The sequence below is a fragment of the Rhinopithecus roxellana genome, chromosome 9 (genome assembly GCF_007565055.1).
Source record: "Rhinopithecus roxellana isolate Shanxi Qingling chromosome 9, ASM756505v1, whole genome shotgun sequence".
Lineage (NCBI taxonomy): Eukaryota > Metazoa > Chordata > Mammalia > Primates > Cercopithecidae > Rhinopithecus > Rhinopithecus roxellana.
In genome coordinates this window covers 131,331,373-131,357,854 of record NC_044557.1, presented here as the reverse complement: position 1 = coordinate 131,357,854, position 26,482 = coordinate 131,331,373, and the positions used below count along the sequence as shown (strand labels likewise).

At 40.5% G+C, this 26,482-nt stretch overlaps 1 protein-coding gene across 5 annotated transcripts in view; it reads left to right on the top strand.

Annotated features, from left to right (window-relative positions):
- SULF1 (sulfatase 1) overlaps nt 1-26,482 on the top strand; it is a 193,767-nt gene that overhangs the window by 138,809 nt on the left and 28,476 nt on the right. For all 5 annotated transcript variants that reach the window (XM_030937961.1, XM_010375044.2, XM_030937962.1 and 2 more), the window contains 7 exons: nt 755-884; nt 16,748-16,964; nt 19,611-19,863; nt 21,168-21,264; nt 21,726-21,820; nt 22,125-22,190; nt 23,442-23,614. In XM_030937961.1, the coding sequence (XP_030793821.1) occupies nt 755-884; nt 16,748-16,964; nt 19,611-19,863; nt 21,168-21,264; nt 21,726-21,820; nt 22,125-22,190; nt 23,442-23,614 (1,031 nt within the window). The remainder of the gene's footprint in view (nt 1-754; nt 885-16,747; nt 16,965-19,610; nt 19,864-21,167; nt 21,265-21,725; nt 21,821-22,124; nt 22,191-23,441; nt 23,615-26,482) is intronic.

Sequence of the window (26,482 nt, the reverse complement as noted above, 5' to 3'; positions counted from 1 at the left end):
ATTACCCATTGTAGACTGGCATCAATATATCACACATACCCCCAAAATATGTATAATTATGATAAATCAACTTTTAAAGTACCAAAACAACAAGAGAATAATGACTCCACATCCCCTAAAAAGAATAAATTCTCATAAGATTGGACCAACGCCTTTATCATGGGTATAGATTTACTGTTGCATTTCTCAGTGCTGGTTTCTAATCAATCCAGTAGATTGAGTTTCTCTACCATCCTCCCCATGCTCTTCTCTAAGCTGCCTCCAAGGCTTACCCAGCACCTTTCTTTCTACTTCCTACTTCTTTTCCTTACGTGCCTTTCCTAGTTTTAAATAGATAAATGTATGCCATTGTAATTATTTCCATCATCACTTCTGGGTTTCTCCCTTTTGATTCATTAATGCCCATTGCCTTGTTTTTCTCTGTACATAAATGTGGAAAGAGAAAACATTTGTATAATTTTTTTAACAAAAGGAACTTTGAGCATGTAAAATAAAACATGTATGCCCAAATTTTGAAATTAATGCTTTTGGGAAGAATAAATCTTTTCCTGACCTCTCATCTTCATCCTACCCAGCTTGTCATTTTCATAAAGGACCCATCAAATGTTGAACTCCTGTAGACAGAGATTAACATCTATTTCTTGCTGTTTAAAGAATGTGGAGTCATGTGACAGAGAAAAAAAAAGAGGGCAGGACTCAGGGACCGTAATTCAGATCACTTCTCACGTACGAAGCTTTTCCCTTTTTGTCGAAGCAAATTTCTACGTAAGAAGGAAGAATCCAGCAAGAATATCCAACAGTCAAATCACTTGCCCAAGTATGAGCGGGTCAAAGAACTGTGCCAGCAGGCCAGGTACCAGACAGCCTGTGAACAACCAGGGCAGGTGAGTGATACAGGCTTTCTTTACCACCACTCATGGGCTTCTCCATCTCTAATTTAGAAAGTTGTCCACATATGAAAGAATGTACATTTGTGTATAAATAAGCTTTTCCTAGTGGTCTTGAGGGCAAGCTCACTGAGACACCTCTCCACGGACAGAATTACGTAACTGGTTTGGGCTGGGCCTCCCCATTACTACTTGGGCTCCCTCCAGTTAAAAAAGATCATTATCTCAGATAAAGTTCTATGCCAAAAGACACTGGTTTCCTCTGAGGAAATGATTCCTGTTACAGTCCCTGTTAACTAGTCACTGAAGAGTTGCCAAGAGGCTACTTAGTCAAAACACAGGTACATGCTGAGCCTCTGGGCAGTGAACCACTGCAAGAGACACGATGGGGCCTTCACCCTAGGCTAAAGTCAGATGTCCTCTTGCCCCCAGTGGAGGACAGAGCCTGTGACCAAGCTTGAGGAATGAGAAGAGAAACTATATTCTGTTTGTTTATTGTTCCTACTTCTGCTCACAAAGATTCTCGCATCAAATATTTCATTAGAATAAATCTTCATTAGTAGAAATATTACTACAGACCCCAGGGCTACCCAGAATACCAGTTATTTTATCAGTAAGAATAAAAGAAATATGGTGTGATGAATTAACACTGCTTTTAAAGAAAGTAAGTACATATGAATTTAAACCAGTCTAAAACCAAAGATTTTAAATGCTCTTGATTGAAATGTATGATAGCTAAAAGAAAATGCTGTGTCATGCTGAGAGGAACTGAACTTTGGCCCAAATCATTGCAGCTTAGAGCAAAATCAGAGGAAAGCGAAAAATACTAACACGTAGTGAGCATTTGTCTTATCTCAGGCATGGTACGCAGGATTTTGTAGCATTTACTCAATTTAATCCTCACATCTGTTGAGTGAGGTGGACATTGGCATCCCCATTTTACACATGGGCGACTGGGATTCAAACAGGATTTGTCTGATTCAAAAACTCAGTTTACTTGCTGCCTTCCGAGGTAGGTTACAATAACCAGGTGAAGAGAAGTTCAAATCTTCTGTGAGTCTTTTTTTTTTTTAACTTAACTGACCTCTAGATATCCACACAATTCACCAACACCAGTTCAAGACGTCAGGCTCATGGAATGAGTAGGTAACGAAGTTATTATTAAAGTGGCCTCACTCATTATACGCTTATTTTATGGTATCTAACTTGTTGAATAGACATTCATAGTAAACAACTTGATCCTTATACCCTGCATTTCCTCAGGCTTTCTTGTACACAGGATCCCTTTGAAATAGAAGAGGAAAGGGAGGGAGAGCCGTTGAAGGAAGGGCTAAAACTAAGCCTTCACTGCATTCTAGTACGTCTTAATTTTCAAGTGTTTAGTGGAGAAAAGCTTAGACCTATTCATTATATTTTAATTTGAAGTCTTCAAATCTTTCTTATGAAAGCTCCAAATGTTATTATGAGTAAAACCTCAGAATTATTTTGTAGCTCTAAGATGATTTTTATGAGCCAGCCTCAATAGACTAATTTACTTTTATTCAGGAGTTGCAAATGTTCAGTGTTAAATACATTTCATGCAAATTGGTGATCTTGTTACTCTTTTAGCTCTAAGAGGTGAACATTATAGTCTTTTGGGAATAAGGTACACTGCCTACCTTTCAGTGTATAATTTTACAAACCTCTCCATATGGCTTGCCCTAAAATTTTAATATATGTCCTAAAGGGCAAATGTAGCGTAAACTAGATTATGGTATTTTGGCACAAGATTTTCACTCATGAGCTGAATGCTAACTATATTAAAAACTTAATTTTGCTTTTTCATATTTTTCTGAACTTGTTTTGGCCCCATAAAATGCTTTCATATCTGGAATTTTCCTCCACTGTTTCATTTCTCTGTGAATCAGTCTGAATTTAGATCCATTATGTGGATCTATGAGAACATCAGCAATGGTCTCTTTTAGAAAGGCCTGAATCTGTGGAACAAAGAATTAGACTATGCCCCAATGATGATTTATTTCTATAGAATTTCTTTACATTTGGGCCTGAGTGAGCTTTAGAAGTGAAGACCTGGAGAGTATTTCTGATTGTCTCTAGCTTCAGTGTATCACAGTACTAGTGAACTGTTACTCTAATCCCGAACCAGTAGGATCAGCATCCCTGAGAGTCTGTCAGAAGTACAAATTCTCTGGCTATTGCAGACCTTCTGAATCAGAACCTCTAGGGGTGAAGCTGAGCAATCTGTGTGTTAACAAGTCCTCCAGGTGACTCTGATGCTCCCTGAAAGTTTGAGAAGCACTCTTCTAACCCACGATTGTGATTACTGGTGGTCCTCAAACCATCACTTAGGAATCTAAGAACTTCAAGAAAATTTTGAGCCTGAATCTTTAAAGCAGTTATTCAATCTATGGGTCAAATCTGATAGCTATGTTGTGTGTTGTTGTTTTGTTTTGTTTGAGACAGTGTTTTACTCTGTCACCCAGGCTGGAGTGCAGTGGCGTGATCATGGTTCACTGCAGCCTCACCCTCCTGGGCTCAGGTGATCCTCCTACCTCAGCCTCCTGAGTAGCTAGGACTACAGGCAAACACCACCATATTCAACTAATTTTTGTGCTTTTTTAGAGATGGAGTTTTGCCATGTTGCCCAGGCTGGTCTGGAACTCCTGGACTCAACCGATCCTCCCACCTTGACCTCCCAAAGTGCTGGGATTACAGGAGTGATCCTCCATGCCCAGCCAGCTCTGCTGTGTTCTATCAACTTTTTATATCTTGGCCTTTTGCTCTTTCTTTCTGGCTACTTTGAAGACTATCTTTTTTTGGTGACAGTATCACCGGCTTTAAAAAAGGGAAGAAGAAAATTCAGAATAATGATGCTGAATTGTTCAGGTTCAAGGTGGCAGCAGATGCTAGAACTGACCTGCTTGGAATCTGCTCTCTCTTGACGTCCCTCCTGGCATGCGCCCTGCTTCTGTTCCTATTAACAAGTTGAATGGCCTTCATTCCAAGGCAACACAGTCTTAGGTTTTGACACTCCATGGGGTACAAACGGAAAATCAGCATGACTAGCCCCATTCTCTTCACTCTTAATCCCAGAGATAGTGAATGCCCCCTTCCTACCACATCTTTGTACCAGGTCACCTAAAGGTTGTTTGGTGGCGTCAATGCGGGTGCATGAGGTAAGTCAATAGAGGAAAGAGATCCAAAGGTTGGGGTTAGAATATTGGCCACCACCACTTTCTAGTTGTGTCTTCTCAAACAGGTCACTTACTTTCTCCTGAGTCTCAGGTTTTCTATCTCTAAAATGGAGAAAATTAACCTCACCCTTGTGAGGATTAAGTGATATTATACCAAGTGAGACTGAGATTAATTTTCTCTAGTGTGTGAGTATTGGGTGTTGTTATTATTCCAAGCCATCTTACCTGCTGTTTTCATTCCTATGAAGCCAATAAGAATTAAAATGGGCTGAGGCCGGGCGCGGTGGCTCACGTCTATAATCCCAACACTTTGGGAGCCCGAGGCGGGCAGATCACCTGAAGTCAGGAGTTCAAGACCAGCCTGGCCAACATAGTGAAACCCCGTCTCTACTAAAAATACAAAATTAACCAGGTGTGGGTGGTGGGGCACCTGTAATTCCAGCTACCTGGGAGGCTGAGGCAGGGGAATCACTTGAACCCGGGAGGCAGAGGTTGCAGTGAGTCGAGATTGTACCATTGCACTCCAGCCTGGGCAAAAAGGGCGAAACTGCATCTCAAAATTAATTAATTAATTAATTAAAAAGAATAAAAATGGGCTGGAATCCGAGAGACTTGGCATCACTTCTTGACTATGTGAACACAACAACCAGCAGGGACTAATTAAGACAACACGGACATATGTGTTTCCATTACTCCCACGTTCCTGAATTAATATGAGACAGAGTGTGAATTCCCTCCACTCTCTAAGCTGGGCATTACACCCCCAGGCATGTTTATGTACAGACACTCCCCATCCCCCTACACAATCACACTCATACACATGTGCACACTCATGGGCAAATCTCAACCTCTGTCTTAAAGCATGTTTGTTCCACAGAGAACAAAGAGCAGTGATGCTCAATGCTGGTGGCACATTAAACTCACCTGGGGCTGGACACTGTAGCTCATGGCTTACTCCCATAATCCCAGCACTTTGGGAGGCAGGAGTTCTAAACCCCCTGAGCCCAGGAGTTCTAGACCAACCTAGGCAACCTACAGAGACACTGTCTCCACACACAAACAAAATAGCCAGGCATGGTGGTGTGTGCCTGCAGTACCAGCTACTCAGGAGGCTGAGGTGGGAGGATTGCTTGAGCCTGGGAAGTCGAGGCTGCAGTGAGCCATGATCATGCCACTGCACCCCAGCCTGGGTGACTGAGTGAGACCCTGTCTCAGAAAAACAAAAAATAAAATAACAGAAAAATAAAAAATAAACTCACCTGGGTGGCACTTGAAAAATGCTGCCGCATACCCCAGACCAACCAGGTTAAAAATGTCTGGAAGTGAGGCCAAGGAATCTATTTTTTAATGAGGTTAAGAATCACAGGCCTAGAACCAGAAAATATCAAAGTTTGAAGGAATCTTAGAAATCTTCGAAGTTGAATGGTATCATTTTTCTGATAAGGAAATTTAGGTCCGGAAAAGTTAAGCTACAAACCCAAAGCCAAAACCTGCATCTCTTCACTTCGCGTTGAGTACTTTCTTCCCTGTAACATGCTGCCACTGCAAAATCGCAAGACAGATTTTCCCTTTGAAACTATGAATGGCAGTTGCCACTCACATTGGTTCTCAACCCAGACTGCACATTAGAATCATATGGGCAGCTTTAGAAATTCTTATGTTTAAGTCCCAGCCCAGACAAGTTAAATCAGAACCTCTGGGTACGAGGCCCAGGTATCAGTGTTTTTTCCAAGCTTCCCTGATGATTCCTATGTGCAGACAAGCTTGAGATCCACAAATGTCAAGTGAGCATTATTGGGCTGGTTTTTCTTCTTCTTCTTCTAGGCATAGGTATTGACATCTTAAATAGGAGCTACATAAAAGAGAAATTCCCTGGGCATTAGATTTTGAAATACACTTTACATATTATCTGGCATTTAAGAGGAAAAAAGCAGCTTGCTTTGTTTTGATAGGGCAAATATCACATCCTTTTGATGAGCTGTTGAATTCCAGCATCTTTACAATTTAGTTTGCCTTTCTACTATTGGATCAATATAAAATCAAACACTTGTTTAAAAATCTGTGAGGACCCCTGCATCAAGCAAGCTGATGCTATTATAATGGAAATAGAATGTAGTTTGTTGAGTGGAAACTGGTTTAGCTCCAGGATCTTTGGTCCTTTCCAAAACTTATCTCTCTGGCCATATATCCCTCTGACCCTTTGTGACCAGTTGCAGAGCATGCATAATAAGACATTTACCATTGAGATCCTCCTAGAATTGTTAGTTTTCCAGAAGCAGACAGCTTGTTTCCCAAAACTCACTGAACCCTGGTCAAAATGGCAGCATGGCTCATAGAAATCTTCCCCTGGCTTACCTGATTCCAGGGGGCCCATCCAGAAGGATTGAGCTCCCAATGCCATCCTCTTACTGAATTCTCCTCTGTGCTTGGATCCATTGTGGACCACTCAGCCTTTAAATCTTGCTTCCTTACCTCTTCAAACTATGCTGAAGCTCATGTCTGAACAGTTGTGCATCTAATTAGATATTTTGCTTCTGTGCATTTGTTCTAAACAAGTCAAAAAAAAAAAAGACAAACATGAGAATAGGCATTTTACTCATAAACTATATAATACAGCCCCGTTCTGCTTAATTTGTATTGTGTCTTCTTTTCCACCATCTCCTAACAGCCCTCCATAGTCAGGTCCTCCTCTGTGTTTCTTAAACATTACCTGCGAATCCCACTTTCTCACTTGTATGGATGTTGTTACTTCTCTCTTCTCACCTAAGGCTTACCTGAAGACTCGTACAGAGAATGATCTCTCTGTTTGAGTTTTCTCTTTTTCATTCTCTTTTTTCATCCGTATCCTGATCAAGGTGCTTTGGGATTACATCCTGGATATACCACTTCCTTGGTATTTGACTATGTGCAAGTTTCTTAACCTAACTCTGCCTCAGTTTCTTCATCTATAAAATGGGCATCATAATAGTTCTTGCCTCATAGATTGTTGTAAATATTATATGAGTTAAATGTATCAAGCATCTGGGACAATGTCTAGGACATAGAAAGCACTCAACAAATGCTGGTTGTCAATCATTGGCCAAGATCAGTTTACCAATTTCATTTTCTAGGAATTACAATAATCATACATCTTCCAACATTCCAGTGTTGACTTTTACAAGTGATTATCCAGATTAAAATCTATAGTAGGTAACATTTGTCTCTCTTCTGCTTCTTCTCCCTTTCCGTTTTCCCTCCCCCTCTCTTTCCCATCTCATACCATCTCAAAGAAAACAAGCCAGGAGATAAATCCTCCTGGCACAAGTAACACTATTTAATATTTGTGAGAGAAAATTCGACAATGACTTCAGCTAAGTAGCAGTTTGGCCAAAGATGTGAATATGATCTTTGTATATTCCCCAGTGTTAAGATAAATATTTTAAACACATGTCCACATGCAGGTAACTGTTTTTTATGGTGTCCATTTTGACATGAAGAATAATCAGATTATCACAAAATTACTGTACAGTTGTGACATTTCAGTGAGCATGATTTGACCTGCATTATCACCAAATCCATGTCGTAAGACATATGATAACCAAGAACTAGTGTGTGTTTATGCATAAAATTAAGCTTTCACTGCAGTGCACCTTTGAAGAAGTTGTAGCCAATTTTTAAAATTTTTATTTTTATTTCAATAATTTTTGGGATACAAGTGGTTTTGGGTTACATGGATAAATTCTTAAGTTAGATTTCTGAGATTTTAGTGCATCCATCACCCAAGCAGTGTATACCGTACCCAGTATGTAGTCTTTTATCCCTCACCTGCTTCCCAACCTTCCCCTCAAAGTCCTCAAAGTTTATTATTGATATAATAATAATGGCTTTGCGTCTTCATAGCTTAGCGCCCATTTGTAAGTGAGAACATACAATATTTGGTTTTCCATTCCTGAGTTACTTCACTTAGAATAATGGTCTCCAGCTGCATCCAAGTTGCTGCAAAATACATTATTTTGGTCCTTTTTATTCCTGAGTAGTATTCCGTGGTGTATATATACCACATTTTCTTTATCCACTTGTTGGTTGATGGGCCTCTAGGCTGGGTTCCATATTTTTGTAATTGCTACTTGTGCTGCTATAAACATGCCTATGCATATGTTCTTTTCATATAATGACTTCTTTTCCTTTGGGTAGATACCCAGTAGTAGGGTTGCTGGATCAAATGGCAATTCCATTCTTAGTTCTTTAAGGAATCTCCATACTGTTTTCTGTAAAGGTTGCACTGATTTACATTCTCACCAGCAGTGCAAAAGTGCTCCTTTTTGCCACATTCACACCAACATCTATTGTTTTGTTTTGTTTTGACTTTTTAATTATAGCCATTCTTGCAGGAGTAAGGTGGTATCTCATTGTGGTTTTAATTTGCATTCCTTGATGAGTAATGATGTTGAGTATTTTTTCATGCTTGTTAGCTGTTTGTGTATCTTCTTTTGAGAATTGCTGTTCATTTCTTTATCCTACTTTTTGATGGAATTTTTTTTTTCTTGCTGATTTGTTGTGTTCCTTTGTAGATTCTGGATGTTAGTCCTTTGTTGGATGCATAGTTTGCAAATATTTTCTCCCACTCTGTGGGTTGTCTGTTTACTCTGCTGATTATTTCTTTTGCTGCACAGAAGCTTTTTTAGTTTAATCAGGTCTCATTCATTTATTTTGGGGTTCTTTATATTTGCTTTTGGGGTCTTAGTCATGAATTCTTTGCCTAAGTCAATGTCTAGAAGAGTTTTTCCAATGTTATCTTCTCAAATGTTTATAGTTTTGGGTCTTAGATTTAAGTCTTTGATCCATCTTGAGTTGATTTTTGTATAAGGTGAGAGATGGGAATCCAGTTTCATTCTTCTACATGTGGCTTGCCAGTTTTCCCAGCACCACTTGTTGAATAGGGTGTCCTTACCTCAATTTATGTTTTTGTTTGCTTTGTCAAAGATCAGTTGGTGGTAAGTATTTGGCTTTATTTCTGGGTTCTCTATTCTGTTCCATTCTATGTGCCTGTTTCTATGCCAGTACCATGCTGCTTTGGTAATTATAGGCTTGTAGTATAATTAGAAGTCAGGTAATGTGATGTCTACAGATTTGGGGTTTTTTTGCTTTGTATTGTTTTGGTGAAGCTAATTTTGGGTGTTTTTTGTTTGTTTGTGTGTTTCTTACTCATGAAAATGGACACAAGTAGGCATAAGTAAGAACAGAGAACAATATCCTTAACCAATCAGAGAAATATTTGCAATTCAAAATGCAGAAATTATAATGATTATTTAGCGGATACTTCAGGAAGGAAAAGCAATCGGAGGTCATCTAATATTGCACTAAGTATTTTACATGGAAAACTGTTCTGTGAGATACATATTATGCCCATTTTAGATATGAAGAGACTGAAGCTCAGATGGGAAAATAACTTGACCAAAGTCACACAGCTAGAAGAATGACAAACCTGAGTTCAAACCAAGATCTGGGTGACTCAAAGCTTCTGTCTCCCTCACCAAATAATAATTATTTTGTACACTTTACCACCAGAAAACATTAGCTTGCCCAGGATTGGATAAAACTTTTAAAGGCCAATTACAGTACTGCTATAGGTTCATATAGTACATCTTTTCCTTAGAACTTCAAAACACTCAAACAATCTATTCTCATGTCTATCCATGAAGCCAGGAGAAGCAAGTATTATTTAATCAGATGTGGAATCCAGAAAAACAAAAAGATTCTGCAATTTGCTCAAAACCATAGAGTTAACAGCAAAAAATAAAATACAATTAAGGTTTTTGAATCCCAACCCAATACTCATCTCCATTAAAAATGGCTACCTCTTATCAAGTATACATTAGATCACATTCTTTAAGTAATAAACCATGTGTGTGTATGCGTGTAATAGTAATAATAATAACAGCTGCTTTTGTTGAGTGCCTGCCATGTACTGAGTCCTTCCCGTGTGTTGTCACTAATGCTCCTGACTCTGCAAAGGGTAATGTGGCATATCTTACTTGCTCAGAGCCACATAGCCACGTGATAGAGCTGGTGTTAAAATCCAGGCTTTTTGAGCTTGCAAATCCAGACTTTTTCCTTTAAGCCACACCGATGAATACAAAACACCTTTCCAAGTCCAAGACAGAATATAGGTAATATTCACTACTACGAAATCCTATTTCAGTAAAAGACTTGTGACAGCACTCTGCGTTGTAGTGAGGATCAAATGAAAAATTCATAAAGCGTGCTCTAGAGCAGTACCTGCTATCAAGCAAGAGTTAAATAAATGATCATAATCACGGTAGTCAAGATGATGATGAATGAAATTGTTTGAAATGCATTTGACATATTTCTCATTAGATTTGATTCCACCAAACTAGCTGCACACTATTTGTATCCTCATACCAAAATTACCAGCCTTCTCTTCTTCGTCTGGTGTTATTTATATACAGGCAGATATAATCAATCAAAAACACTAACACATAATTACCTAACTGAGTGATTCTGTGCTGAGCTAACTTCTGGGAATGACTCAGGAACATGAGACATGGCCCTTGCCCTTAATTCCAACTTCCAGCATAGTTAGAAAGGCTAAAAGAAAATTATAAGAACTTAAAAAATTATTTAAGTAGTTTTATCTAGCACCTCGCCCATAATTGGTGTGCGGAAATATTTGTGGAATGACTGCGTGCTAAATTATTGGCACAGACTGATAAATCAAACAGAAGGAGAACTGAAATGTAGTTGAAGAAAAGAATTTGCAGAAGGAATGAACCATCAGTGAAGATGGAGACAATCAGATTTGGCAATTCACTGATTTACTGATAAACTTCAAGAGCGTAGATAAAAGCAAGACAGTGTGACAGCTCTGTTTCTGCAAGGGCATTTGTTGAACAAAGCTTATGTCTGTGGCTGACTCCACACATCCCATTAGCAGGTGCCTCACCTGAGCTCAGGCTTTCATCTGATTCCTGAAACTCCTGCAATGTAAAAACCATCTCTTCTCATTATTTTGACTATTTAAATGGCTTGCCACGTGAGTTTCAGAGCAATTCTTTCAAAAATTCTCTTTTTCTGCCTTCCTCTATAAACTTTCTAAGATTACCACTTTAGTTGCAGCTGTTTCAAGGTTTTATTGTGCAGTCGTAAAAATTGTCATGATATCCAGTTCTAAAATGGCTGTAGCAATGTGTGGTAATTACATTTCATTAAAATTCCTAGTATGCTTGCCAGTAGGAAGATTTTCAAAGCCTCTAGTTAATTACTTTATCTAACAGGGTGTATGACTTTTTCAAAGGGTCCATGGTAGAAGATACAATTGACATTTTTGTTTGTGGCTCTTGCTTTATCCAAGTATGTGTGTAGATACATGTATATATGTAGTATGTATGGATAATATATGTTTGTATGCATGTGTGTAGATATATATGCATATATGTATGTATATTTGATTTTGTATGCTACATTATCATAGCTAAGGACAGTGCCAGACATCCAGTGTGGTTAAATTCAACTCTTCAGGAAGGAAACACCGTTTCCCTTCTTCTCTATCCCATAGGAAATCAACAAAGAATTTGGCTAATGGGAAATTCAACTTGGATTCCAAATAGCCTAAGTCACTAAAACTTCTGCCTACACCTTTGTGTTCTACAGGAATCTACTTGTACCCTCAGATCCTCCAGGGCAAAAGACAAACAAAATAGGCAGAATTCTTTTAATGCATTGTGATTATAAAAACCGCAGGTTTTCACTATGGTCATGTGCTTTAAAAATTAGTATTTGTACTAAAGTTGATATAAATTAGATCCACAAAAAGACTTTAGGCCATTATTTTTCAAGAATGAATATATATACATATATATAATATTATATTAATATATATTTTTTCATATATATATATTTTGAGATGGAGTCTTGCTGTGTCACTCAGGCTGGAGTGCAGTGGCTCAATCTTGGCTCACTGCAACCTCTGCCTCTCAGGTTCAAGCCATTCTCCTGCCTCAGCCTCCCAAATAGCTGGGACTACAGGCATGTGCCACCACCTGGCTAATATTTGTTTGTTTGTTTTTTGTTTGTTTTTTGAGACGGAGTCTTGCTCTGTCACCCAGCCTGGAGTGCAGTGGCATGATCTCGGTTCATGGCAACCTCCACCTCCCAGGTTCAAGCGATTCTCCTGCCTCAGCCTCCCAAGTAGCTAGGACTACAGACGTGCGCCACCATGCCCAGCTAATTTTTGTATTTTTAGTAGAGACGGGGTTTCACCATGTTGTCCAGGCTGGTCTTGAACTCCTGTCCTCAGGCAATTCGCCTGCCTCAGCCTCCCAAAGTTCTGGAATTCCAGGCTTGAGCCACTGTGCCTGGCCTTTTTTTTTTTTTTTTTTTTTTTTTTTTTTTGTATTTTTAGTAGAGAGAGGGTTTTGACACATTGGCCAGGCTAGTCTTGAACTCCTGACCTCAGACGATCCACCCACCTTGGCCTCCCAAAGTGCTGGGATTACAGGCCTGAGCCACCGCACCCGTCCTCAAGAATAAAATTAGCCATATTTTCCTGTCTGATAGAAGATGGAGCACCTCTTATGCTTCCACTTGGCTGTGGATTGTGAATTCACTAGCCAATTACTTTGCTCCTCTAGGCATTAAGCAGTCAACTCTTCATTTTTAAATGCTAGATTGAGAGATCATCCAAGTAGATGGATAAGCCTTAAACCATTTGAATTTAAGACAGATATACATACAGACAGACACTCAAATGCCACTAATTCCCAAACTTTGCAAAGTTACAAAAAGTTTTTTATTTTGGCAATACTTTCCCCAGCAATAATTCTATATGGCATATAGTTATATGTTAATGGAGATGTCTGTCAGTTTCTGAGTCCAGGCTATCTATAGTGCAGTGGCATGATGGCATGGTCTCAACTCACTGCAGCCCCAACCTCCTGGGCTCAAGTGATCCTTGCACCTCAGCCTCCCTCCTACTTGCTGGGACCGCAGGCATGTGCCAGCATGCTTAGCCATATGTGTGTGTGTGTGTGTGTGTGTGTGTGTGTGTGTGTGTATATATATATATTTTTTTTTTTTTTTTTTTGTAGAGACAGGGTTTCACCATGTTGCCCAGGCTGTTCTCAAACTCCTGGACTCAAGCAATCCACCTGCCATGGCCTCCTGATGTACTGGGATTATAGGTTTGAGCCACTGTGCCCAGCTCTGAGAACTTTTTTGATCATTTCATGGCGCATCCTCAAGCTAATTGGATAGCCATGAATGCTATAATTGGGTCTGTGAGTGCCACAAACCCAGGCGTGGAAACCACTGATGTCCGCATTAAATGGCAGAATCATGGAACAGGCCACATGCAGTTTTCAGCTAAGTCAAAATTCTGTCACTTATCAACTAACTGTGGAGAGAGCACAAGGATAACTGGTTTCACTCAAATAAAGCACATAGTCCTGAAAGCATAGGTGCACTGATAGTATTCATTCATCCAACTGGAGTCATTTTCTGACCTGCTTACATCAGTACATTTCTAGACACAGCTTCCTTTGCACACGCCACTCCCACCAATTACATGCATCCCTCTCAAAGACCTATGCATCTGAGCTACTTAGACTTAAATATATCCCTCCTGCCTTCCCCATGGAATCCAGCTGCAAAACTGTCCAGTAAGCAGTTGCTAATGTAAAGCAGTGGCCTAAACTCCAACGGCACATTTGAATCATCTGGGGAGCTTCTGAAAGTCCCAATGTCCAGCCAAATTTGAGAACCACTCATCTGATCTAACTTCCTGTGTTTAATTAAGTTGACTTCACAATTTTTAAGTTAAATCATCTCTAACTTAGTCCTTAGGCTGTTCTTGTTTGTGTTGCCTTTTTGTGGCTTTGTAAGTAAAATCCGCCCTCTGTATCCATGGGTTCTACATCTGTGGATTCAACCAACTGCAGATTGAAAGAATCGAAAAAGAAAAGATGATTTCGTCTATATTGAACCTGCATAAACTTTTTTCCTGTCATTATTCCCTAAACAATACAGAGTAACTACTATTTATATAGCATTTTATTATATTAGGTATTACAGTTAATGTAGAGATAAAGTATACAAGAGTGTGTATGTAGGTTATATAGAAATACTATATTTTACATCACAGACTTGAGCATTCATGGATTTGGGTATCTGCAGGGCATCCTGGACCCAATTCTCAGTGGATCCTGAGGGATGACTCATTAGTTGCCTGTCTGTCCCTTGAGCTCCTGCTTCTCTGGGTGAAGATGTTAAACATTCAAGACATTCTAGCTAATCCACAAAAAAAGGTTGTACCCTGATATGGCTTGAAACAACCAAATTCAGTAGTACCAAGAGTATAAAGGGCTAAAGCAAAATCATAGAAGAAGCCCTGTATCTCTAGGATTTGGGGATTATATAGTAGAAGCCAAAAAGCAGCTCTGATAATTCAACATATATTGAAGACATACAACTCCCTTAGGAGAAAGCAAATCGTGGCTCTGCATCTTGGTTCATTGTGAATAACTGCATGTCATTTTGTACATGAGTGTCAGTTATCTACAAGGCCGTCTAGGACCTTTGACCAAACTTTGCCTTGCAGTAGGACACTTTGCAACAAAGATGTCACCCCAGATATGGTACTGGTACAAGAGGGGGATATGAGATCTTTTAAATGATGCATGAAAGAACATGTTTTATTTAATAATTATTTATTTGAATATATTTGAAAATATACGTGGCACAAAAAAACGTACTTTTACAGTGCAGATAGTATTGTACTGTCCATAGGTTAGAAATGCATCCATTTAAAGAAGAGCTTCTCACTCTTTAGATATGAACAAAAACAATGAAGGATAAAGAGAAGTTTCAGTAGATAATAGTACACAACTGATAGACCTACACGGAAAGGAAAAAAGACAAAAGTTTGATAACACTATATTTTAACTCTGTGACAACTGTGGCCAATTAAAATTAAATATTCTTCCCGCCTCCCAAATTAATTTTGTAGGGAGAAGGGGGAAAATAAAATGTAAAAGAAGTTATTCAGTCTTTAAGTAAGATGTGGAGGATCCCAGAAAATGACCCCCAGGGTGAAAAGCTATTATTTCAGCCAGGTTGAGATTCAGTAAGTGCAAGGACACTTAGTCCGGAGGCAGTGTCATATTTACTCGGATGTAAGCCTGCAGCATCTGTGGCAGGCGTGTTAGAAAGCTCAGTCTAGAAAAGTCAGTGCAAGCTCCCCATATGTGTCTGTTGGGAAGTGAACTGTCTCACATAGGAGCATGCCCACTCTCTGCTGAGTGTGCAGTTGAAACTGGAGAGTTTCCTGATCCCCTTCATAGGATGTGCAACAGGGGTGTGGCACACCTGCTCGGTCACCACCACTGCTCAAACCCCTGATGAGAGGGGGAGCACACAGATGGGCAGGTACAGGAACCAGGGCACGTCCTTTGGGCTCCAGCCCTGCAGTAGTATCTAGGGGCAGGCGCCTATGGCCCCAGTGTTACAATGCTCTTTTAGCCTTGCCATCTGCAGACAGATTGTTAACCAGCTCAATGGACCCTCTGCCTTTTGACAAGGGCAGAGGGCCACCAATATGACAGCTTTCTGTATTCCAAGCTCTTGCCTAGCTCCTGGAAGAATCAGGTCACGCACGGGCTTGAAGGATGAATGCAGAATTTTACTGAGTGGTGGAGGTGGCTCTCAGTAGGACGGATGGGGAGCCAGAAGCGGGGATGGAGTGGGAAGATGATCTTCCCCAGTTTGGCCACTGGACAGCCACACTCCTCTCTGACCACCCCCAGCCAAGCTCCTCTCAGTGTTCAGACATTCCTCCTCTTCTGTCTTTCTCTGCCACCTTGTTCCACCATTCGTCTGCTTGTCTCCTCATCTCCTTGTCTGCTTCTGGAGCCTGGGTTTCAGGGTTTATATGGGCACAGGATAGGGGGCATGGCAGGCCATAAACAACTTTTGGGGTACGAAAACAGGAATGCCTGTCCCCATTTAGGGCCGTAGATCCCCAGGCTTGAGGGTGGGGCCTTTGCCAGGAAACTACCTTCTTCTACCCAGTGTTTCCCTGTCTGCTGTCCATATCACAATGTTCTTAGAAGGATAAGAAAAGACACAAAAGAAAGCCTGACAAGTTTGCTAATGTCTGGTGTCTGTGAGAGTCGGCTCGCCCCATGATGGGCTCCAATTAAACTCATCTCTGTCTTCCTCATGTGCCACTCTTCCCTGGCTCACATTAGAAATTCAGGAGCGGAGAACAAAGCGGCCAAGTTTGTTTTTCCAGAGCAAGAGGGGTCTGGTGAAAGCAGTCCTGACAGCTGCTCTGTGTGTCTTGGTGAACTAACAGCTTTTACATGTTTCATTCAAGACTGTTTAGTCTGCGTGCTGAGGATTCATATATCAGTTTTTGGCTCTAGTGTCATTGAGGTAGTTTGATTTCCAGTGATTTCGTGGTCATCTGTATTTGCCTACAGTGAAAGAAATAACTGAGAGTCGAGTTATTGCGGGGTCACTTAAAAGCTTGCCTTTCTTCATTCACTCTCCTGAAAGATATTGCCAGTGCTTCTAAAAAAAGAAAAGAAAAAAAAAAAACTAAGGGAGCGGCTCTTAATCAATAACACCTGGAGCAGAATCGGTAAACTGCTTTCACGTTGGCTTTTGCAGAAGTGGCAATGCATTGAGGATACATCCGGCAAGCTTCGAATTCACAAGTGTAAAGGACCCAGTGACCTGCTCACAGTCCGGCAGAGCACGCGGAACCTCTATGCTCGCGGCTTCCATGACAGAGACAAAGAGTGCAGTTGTAGAGAGTCCAGTTACCGTGCCAGCAGAAGCCAAAGAAAGAGTCAACGGCAATTCTTGAGAAACCAGGGGACTCCAAGTAAGCCACACTTTTGTGACCATCTCGATGGTGGCGTAGGCCTGTGGGAATAAACAATAGAGAGACGAAAGGGTTGCTCCTTCTACATTTTAGATATTATCAATGCATCGTTTTCAGGCTAAAAGCACATCGTTGCTCTATTTAAAATAAGAAAGCTAAGATTAATGTGACATTTTGCTTTGCAAACATTTTCACTTAAGCATAGAATGAAAATATAGTTTGTAAAAGCACCAGAAGTGAAACATATGCACACATAAAAGAGTTTATAAAATGGCTATTCCAAAAGGTAAAGGATATGGTTTAAGTCCATTTTATTTTACCGCAATGCCAATGTCCTGATTTGTCTGCCTTAAGTTGCTTTAAAAAAGAGTAAACACGGGTTTCAGTGTGTATGCATTTAACTTTAAGAGGAAAAGCATAAACACTTTTTTAAGGCACATATTTTAATCTCTGTTTTACGACAATGTATGTATTTTTTAATTCCGTCAAATCGCTGGATCTTGTTGACTGGCAGGGACAAACTAGTTGAATTCAGTATGAAAAGCACTTCCTAGCATCTTCTTAATAAAACCTCGATTAGGCAGCTATGAGAAACCTATGATTATATAAATGTGAAAATCCAGACTAACACCTTCCACAAAAGAATGAATCTAGTACCACCTAGTGGAGTAACATGAAAAATGACTCAATTTTATGGTGATTTCTTTCTATAATGGTTTGGAAAGAAGCAACTTAAGTAAATTAAATTCTATGTCAAAGATTTGGGAATCAAATCACACACTAGAACAATGGAAGCCCTGAGAACAGGCATTTTTATTGTAGACTCCACAATATGGGCTTTAGGGCCATTTGCCCCTGATACTTCATCCAAAACTGTTAAGTGTTTTCCATGTGTATATGGATATTTGTTTCCATGTCAACAACTTTTAACAAATTTTAAAGGAATCCATAAGCCAAAATGCTAAGAATCTTTGGGAGATTTTTTTCTTCCCTGAGAGAAAAATTCCAGGTCTAATAACTCACACAAATATACCAAATTTCTGAAAATCAATAAGGCCAGGCGCGGTGACTCATGCCCGTAATCCCAGCACTTTGGGAGGCCAAGGCAGGCAGATCATTTGAGTTCAGGGATTCAAGACCAGCCTGACCAACCTGGTGAAACCCCATCTCAAAAAAATTAGCTGGGCATGGTAGCACATGCCTGTAATCCCAGCTACTTCTGAGGTAGGAGAATCGCTTGAACCTGGGATGCAGAGGTGGCAGTGAGCCGAGATGGCACCACTGCACTCCAGCCTGGTTGACAGAGTGAGACTCTGTCTCAAAAAAAAAAAAAAAGTAATAAGGAACTAGGACCCCTGGCACGTTCCTTTTTCAGAAGCTGATTAGCAACATTCAGCTTAGAAGAAAGTGTGCCCTCTTCTCTTCCAGAAAGTTCGACCTTGTTTCCCAGGTACTGAGCATAAAGCCCATTGATTTTTCAGTATTAGGCCCAAACACAGGTCTAGGACAGCTCTTTCAAACTGTATGGAATCTTGTGTACTTGACAACAGGAGTCGATTTTCACCCTTTCTGCAAGGATGGAACTCAGGGCACTCTTATTGACCCCCCTACTGTCACGGAGGTTGCTCCCTGATCTGGAAACTGCAGGATTCTGCTGAGAGCTGTCTCAGAAGCATGATAATTCTGATTTCACAGCCAGTATGCCCCACTTCTTTCTGTGTTAGGCTAATGAGATAAGGCCAGATGAATATGCTGCTACAGAGCTAAGAGCATCCAGTGTTTGCACATTGAAGTTCTTATCTGGTACACATGAGCTCTTAAAATGGTTCCATAGTCACCAGAAAGTATGCTGCCCTCTCCCCATCCCTGCCCGCCCACCCCCTGCCTTAACCCTCCTCTGCCAGGTATAAAAGTGAATTGGCTGATGAAAGCATTAGCAAAATTTAATTCTTCTTAGAGTAATCCTCTACTATTTGTACAAATAGAAGTTGTCTAGAGCATTTGCCTTTTTGAAAACACAGCCCAATGTAGTGGTAAGGCTTCATAGTCTGAGAGATTATAGTCCTAGCTCCATAAGCTTGCAAAATGTATGTGACATTCAAAACTTCATTTTTCTCGTCCATAAAATAAGGATGAACCTGTGTTGACAATCTGATGTTTTTGTACTTAAGGGTTTTTATAATAATACCTGTCTTTCAAGACTCTGGATTAGAGATAAATAGGAAGTATATAATACATAGCAAAAGCTCAATAAATGATAGCCATTATTATTAATACCATAATTGGGAATATGGTTTTATCCAAAAAAATAGCCTGAGCAGTTCACGTTGAAAACCAAATGTAGAAGTTCACAGCCTGCCACGAGGAAAAAGGATCCTAGAAATCACCTGGACCAACCCCCCACTTGACAGATGAAGGGCTGAAGGCCCAGAGAAGTATGTCATCCATCACACTGCCAGGCAATGGCACTGCCAGGACAAGAATCCAACCTCTGCTACCGTGAATTGCAGGCACCACGATGCCGCTCAGCAATGGAGCATGGACTGCTTTCTCCTCTCCAGGATGCTTCCTGGACCAGGTGATCACTTTCTTCCCTTGTAAGCTATATCAGGACATCCATAGTAATGTATCTTCCCTTACTTCTAGAGTACAAGCCCAGATTTGTCCATACTCGGCAGACACGTTCTTTGTCCGTCGAATTTGAAGGCGAAATATATGACATAAATCTGGAAGAAGAAGAATTACAGGTGTTGCAACCAAGAAACATTGCTAAGCGTCATGATGAAGGCCACAAGGGGCCAAGAGATCTCCAGGCTTCCAGTGGTGGCAACAGGGGCAGGATGCTGGCAGATAGCAGCAACGCCGTGGGCCCACCTACCACTGTCCGAGTGACACACAAGTAAGAAGACTTTATTTGTTGACTAGGATTGAGTTCAGAATTACCACCACAACACACCATATTATCACCATTTTGCACTTGGCAAAAAAGCAGTATCACTTGGCAATACGGTGCCTGAGGGCTGGCCTACGTAGCAACTGAGGGTTAAAGAAACAATGAGTCCACGCAATCATAGGCTTCGACGCGTGCTTTGGGTTTGATTTCACATTAAGACTGATCAGCTAGGAATCCAGCCAGAGTAATTCCATCACATCTTGACTTAGCAGGCATGGAGTTCATGAGCCTAGGCAGTTACCTTTGCAGGCGTCTAGAAAACAAATGGAAACAATTTCAGAGGCTGGAAGTTCTTCCATGTTGCACGATCACTGTCACTTGGAGCAGTTGTGTGGTCACAGCCTCAGAAATGAAACACAGGCCAAGGGAGGGCAGTGAGTCCCAGAGACACTTCCAGAAAGATGATGTAGGTTACGAATGGATGTAAGACATACAAATATCTAACCAGTCCAGATCACAGAGAGGGCCTTGGAAGTCATGGAGACAGGGAAGGGAGATGATTCCCTCATAGGTTTAATGAACTCACTTTGTTCTTTGGCTCCTTCCAAAGTCTACTTACTCTCATGATTAGGAAATGTTTTCTTTCTGAATTTATTAGCAAGATCTTTGTTTTCTCCCTAATTGTATCACTTTGGGGAGATGGGGCACTGTGCGCTCTGCCAGGATTTTTATCTGTGAGGTTCTGGCCTCCTAGTGCCTGAAGTTGGTACAGTTACATACTAAGGGGTTTAGACCAGAATGCATTTCTCTTACATTATTGATTAACCCCACATCCCACCTGCTGTCTATCCCTGGAGCTGTATCTTTACTTCAAAACTCAGTGGGGTACTTAGGGCACTCTCTTTTTAACAAAATGAGTGGAATTAATACTCCCCTTCTGAATCTGCTTTTCTTCAAACAAGCCATTTGCATTGTGATGTGAAAGGTGGTCCCTTTTGTTCTATGTCAGTTGAACTTGAGTTTTTTGGTGGTATCCTGTTCATGGGGTTGTGAGTATTCAGAACTGCCTTGAAAAGTGGTCATAGGGATGATCTTAGTCACAGAGTTGTGACACCATCCACCCATGTGACATTTTGTCCTCACTGGTGACTAGAACATATTCCCATTGATGCTGGTCTTGGATCAGCTCAACGGTTACTGCATGTGTCAACATTAAGGATTTTGAGGATTAAAAGTTCTCTTTGCGATCTTGAGTGTTTTCTACTGTTAGAATATAAACCCATTTGACATGGTTTTGGTTTGTTTTGCAGGTGTTTTATTCTTCCCAATGACACGATCCATTGTGAGAGAGAACTGTACCACTCAGCCAGAGCGTGGAAGGACCATAAGGCATACATTGACAAAGAGGTTAGCCGTGGCTGTGTGACTGTCGATATATTCCAGACTCACACTCGGCCTGCCAGCCCTGCGGTGCCTGGTGGGACATACCATGGATACACATCATCTATAATTATGTGAAAAATACAAAACAAAGTTATTTGTCTTTCTCCAGTGATTTAAGGATAGTCCTACTGAAAACAATATAGAGTGTGAGAAGAGACTGGGAACTGACTCCATGGCCTTTTGAAATCTCTGTGAGAAAATGATTCCGTTATAAAAAAAGGAATCTGCTACTGTTTATCTGTAACACATGGGTTGGAATATAGAGTCTATATAGACATATTTTATGCCCAGTTTGTTTCTATGTTAAGTATCATCTCAGATGAATAGCTATTATTACAAAACAGAGAAAACAAGGTGAAAAGAAAAGTACTTTGTAAAGAAAATCCTGATCTTAACATGTAATTGCTTGAAAACATGTTTTCCAGATTGAAGCTCTGCAAGATAAAATTAAGAATTTAAGAGAAGTGAGAGGACATCTGAAGAGAAGGAAGCCTGAGGAATGCAGCTGCAGTAAACAAAGGTGAGCTTGTTTCCATCCATGCTCCACTTTCCAAATTCATTTTTACACAAGCCAGAGGCATTAGCACTGGGCTCATTTTTCTCTTTTACCTATAGAATGTATGGTCATAGAGTATGATAACCTAAGCTATTTAAATCAAATTAAATATGCTTAAACTTAAGCAGGAAGTAAAAAATCCCATTCAGCTAAAATACTTACAACACAACTGCCTTCCTTCTTTCTATTTTGCTTTCTTTTTATAAAATGAACACTTTGATCCAATGCAAGGTTATGAAGGCTCACTTTTTAATCTTTTCACCTGCAGCTATTACAATAAAGAGAAAGGTGTAAAAAAGCAAGAGAAAATCAAGAGCCATCTTCACCCATTCAAGTAAGTAACTCTCTGTTTTCCACATTTGCTGGGAGTCAGTGAGTGTCCACTTGGCCCTTCGAAGAGGATGGAGGGACCCCTGTGTTCCCCGCAGTGCCGCTTCAGAAGAAGTAGACCCATCTAGGAGGGCACCTAGCTCATGAAGTTGAAAGCAAAGCCCCACCTCACCAAGGGACTGTAGCAGTGCTCTTGGCATCCTTTGTCGGGGAGCCATGCTGAGCTCCACTGTCATTCTATGAGTGCTCCCTACCTGGCAGATAGGACCAGTAACTAGATTTTACTCCATGCACTGGTTTCTGTGGAGAGTGCTTGAGGGTTACAGACTCTCAGTGCTGTCGGTGTTCTATAGAGTAGCCTGGAACAGTGCTGAATTGTGAAAGTGGGAAGAAACATAAATGTTTTTAAATAATAGCAAAATTTGCATGTGTAGGAGATTTAGTATTTAAACCTTAACAAAGTTTAAGCTTTTTATATAAAAAATAAAAATAAAAAATAATTCTAAAAAATAAAGGCTATCTAAACTTTTTCTTTGTCGAAGAATTTTTTAAACCTTTTAATCCAAGCCATCTGGTTCAACTAACCTTTAACTCAATGGCTGATTGGTACTCGGCTGCCAAAAAAAATAAGCCATTTATCCAAAGAGTGTGGCTAGCAGGATCCTCTCATTCACATTGACATTTATTTCCATCGGTGTTTCCATGCACATGAAGAGAAAAATGTTGGTCCTCTTAGGTTCAATAAGGTCCCAAGAAGCTGTCACTGAATTCATTTGCCTTCAGCATTCCTTTCTTTTTTTTTTTTTGAGACAGAGTCTCACTCTGTTGCCCAGGCTTTAGTGCAGTGGTGCAATCTTGGCTCACTACAATCCCCACCTCCTGAGTTCAAGAGATTCTTGTGCCTCATCCCCTAGTAGCTGGGACTACAGTTGTGCATCACCACATCCGGCTAATTTTTATATTTTTAGCAGAGACAGGGTTTCACCATATTGGCCAAGCTGATTTCAAACTCGTGACCTCAAGTGATCTGCTCTCCTCAGCCTCCCAAAGTGCTGGGATTACAGGTGCAAGCCACTGTGCCCGGCCTGTCTTCACTATTCCTGATTCTATTTTAAGTCCGTCTATACAAATTGAAGGTCGTCCATTATCTCTTATCAAGCATCTAAATATTCATGCAAGACTCACAGCAACAAGCCTACTTTTAATTGAAAAAGTACCTTCTGAACACTCAAAAAAATCCCTTCTCTTGGAACAGAGAGGCTGCTCAGGAAGTCGATAGCAAGCTGCAACTTTTCAAGGAGAATCGTAGGAGGAAAAAGGAGAGGAAGGAGAAGAGACGGCAGAGGAAGGGAGAAGAGTGCAGCCTGCCTGGCCTTACTTGCTTCACGCACGACAACAACCACTGGCAGACAGCCCCGTTCTGGAACCGTAAGTTGCTTGTTCCAAATGCCACTTCCTGCCACCATGCAGAGACAGCGACTCATAACTTAGATCAGAAATTCAGCAGCATAAAACCAGGAATCTGCAAAGATTCAAGAGAAAGGCATCATATTCTACTCTATACTGGAAACTCAAATGATTTTAAATATTACTGTTTTCTTTAAATTTTTTCTGGTATTTTGTTTGGTAATGCCAAGCTTCTCCCTGGGTTTTTCCTCCTGATGATGTTGTTTCACATAATAGCCAGCACCTGGCACAGTTTTTTCCCAGTAGGACTGTTCTACAGCTAAATAATGCAATGGATGAACGTCCCATAAATGGATGAAAAATTTTGTCCCAAATAGATTTTGGTTCTGCTTTATTTCAAGTACGTAAGTGTAATAAAAGGAAGTAAAAGAATAGTAAAAGCCTCTTCAGTGCAGGGCCCATATTCTACTTATTCTCAGTCCACTTCAGTACCAGCACCAGACTTGTAGAATAATAGAGACTCTACAAAACGATTTGGTTTTACATTGAATTGCTAAGGATATGGAATAATAACATTTGTGCACTTTTAAAATTAGTGCTTATATTTTCTTTAGTGGCCTATGCACATTATTCACTGAGGCCATATAGAAGTAATACCCTAATACCCTACATTCTTACAATACATCCTCTGATTGAAGCTTACCAGCCTACAGAGTAGATGAACCACAGAATCTTCTAACTGAGAAGCTCACTAGAGACCACCTGGGCTATTGTTTCTCAAACTGGGAGTTGGAGACTCCAAAGAATTGACAGACCATTCTTAAGGGGATCTAGGGCTTGTCCAGGAGACTTTATGTTTTCCCTTTCCATTTTGATGTTTCTTGATTTCAGCATCCATGTTTGCATTTCTGTTTAAAATCACATCAAGGCTGAATGAACTCTTAAAGTCACAGCATTTAACTTTTAATATAGTTTCTGAAACTGTGATGTGGGAATCCCTGAGGGTTATTCAAATCGCTGGGGACAGTAACTGGGAACACAACATTTAGCAAGACACTTTATTTTCTGCGCTCATAATATATTTTAATGGGGTACAGGTAGAAAAAAAAAGGAAAGTAAATGAAATAAAATAATCATGAGTTGTAGTAGTGCTAAGAAGGAAACAGTGATCAACGTTTTTAAATGGGACCCTTTCAGAGAGTGTGGGGAAGACAGGCCTTTGAGGTGAAATTTAGGCTGAAACCTAAAGGATGGAGAGAAGTGATCCCCGTGGGAGGGAGTGTGTTCCAGGCAGAGGGAACAGTGCAAGTAGAGGTCCTGAGGAAGTCACGCCTTTGGTGTATCCAGAACCGGAAGCTCCTTGAAAGCTGAACCATTGCAAACCACAAGGTTATCGTTGCTTATGGCAGAAGGAGGCCCTTCATACCTCTCTCTGCTTTTTGCCATCTGAGTTGAGGCCATCCTGCTCAAGCCACCACCATTTCTTACCTCGGCCACTGTCAGGCCTCCTCTGTGGCCTCCCAGGCTCCCCTCTGGTCCTCACCAGTCCATCCTGCTCAGAGGAGCTGGGTGATCTTTTAATGACACCTGCTTTTCTTAAGCTAAAGAGCAGAATCCCTTCACCTGACCCCAGAAGGCTGAGGCTGCAGTGAGCTGTGATCGTGCCATCACACTCTAGCCTGGGCAATAGAACGTGACCGTGTCTCAAAAATAAAATAAAATACAGCAAAATCCTTAACATATCCAACAAAACCCCACATGCTCCTAACCAATCCTACACTGGGACCATTGCCTCTGCTCTTGCCTGCTTCCGCCACTCAGCTTCTCTTTATTCCTCACGCATCTCAAGCTCCCTCTTGCCATGGGATCTTTGCGCTTGTTTCCCCTCCCTGGAAGGCTCTTGCCCACAGCCCCATGCCCAGCAAACACTACTCACCCTTCAGACCTCAATTGCGGTGTCACTGCTTGTGGACACCCTCCCTGTGCCTCAGATTAGGGTCCACCCTTTGATACGCTCTATCAGCAAGCTCTGCTTTTCCCCCACAGGGCGTATTACATTTATAATCATAGGGTTTTTTTACTTTTGTTTTTGCTTGACTGTTGTCCTTTCCACTAGACTGTAAGTTTCTCAAGATAAGAAACCATGTCTGTGTGAGACTGTATTCCTGACCCAAAGGAATTGCTTAGTTAATATTAGGTGAATAAATAAACAAACAAGCAAGCCACCCTATCCAGATCATATCAACTCATATCAATTTAACAAAGCTTTGAGCTGGGTGTCGCTGTGCTGGTGAGTGAGGAACGTGCCTGCTATCACTCTGCTGTTATACACAGGAGCGAATTAGGAACTGATCCCATTCAATACCAAATTTGATGCTCCTTCTGATACACAATGTATGCTTGGTGCTCTGATATTCTAGGGCAATGGCTTCCAGAATTTTTTCCCAAAAAGCCACAGTAAAAAACGCACCTTATATCAGGATCCTATACACGTATGTACACATACACAAGTATATATGTGTATCTGTGTGTATATGTAATACATATACTAAAGTAAAAATTTCAAAAAGTAATACTATGTGTGCTATGCTTTAATATTTTTATCCATTCTATTACATATTTTAATAATATTATTGCTATATTCTTCATATTTGCTATGTCAACTTAAGCCCTTGGCATAGTAATACTCAATAACATGAAAAAAAGAAGAAAAGTCAAATCCATCCAGGCACAAGATCCTCCAAAGCAATGGTCTCTAAACATTTTTTTATTATGTACCCATATCAATTTTTAAAATAAACACACCGTCTATATTTAATTACACTACTATACAAACATGCCTGTGTATTACGAAAATATACAAAATAAACAGTCCATGCACAGAGATTC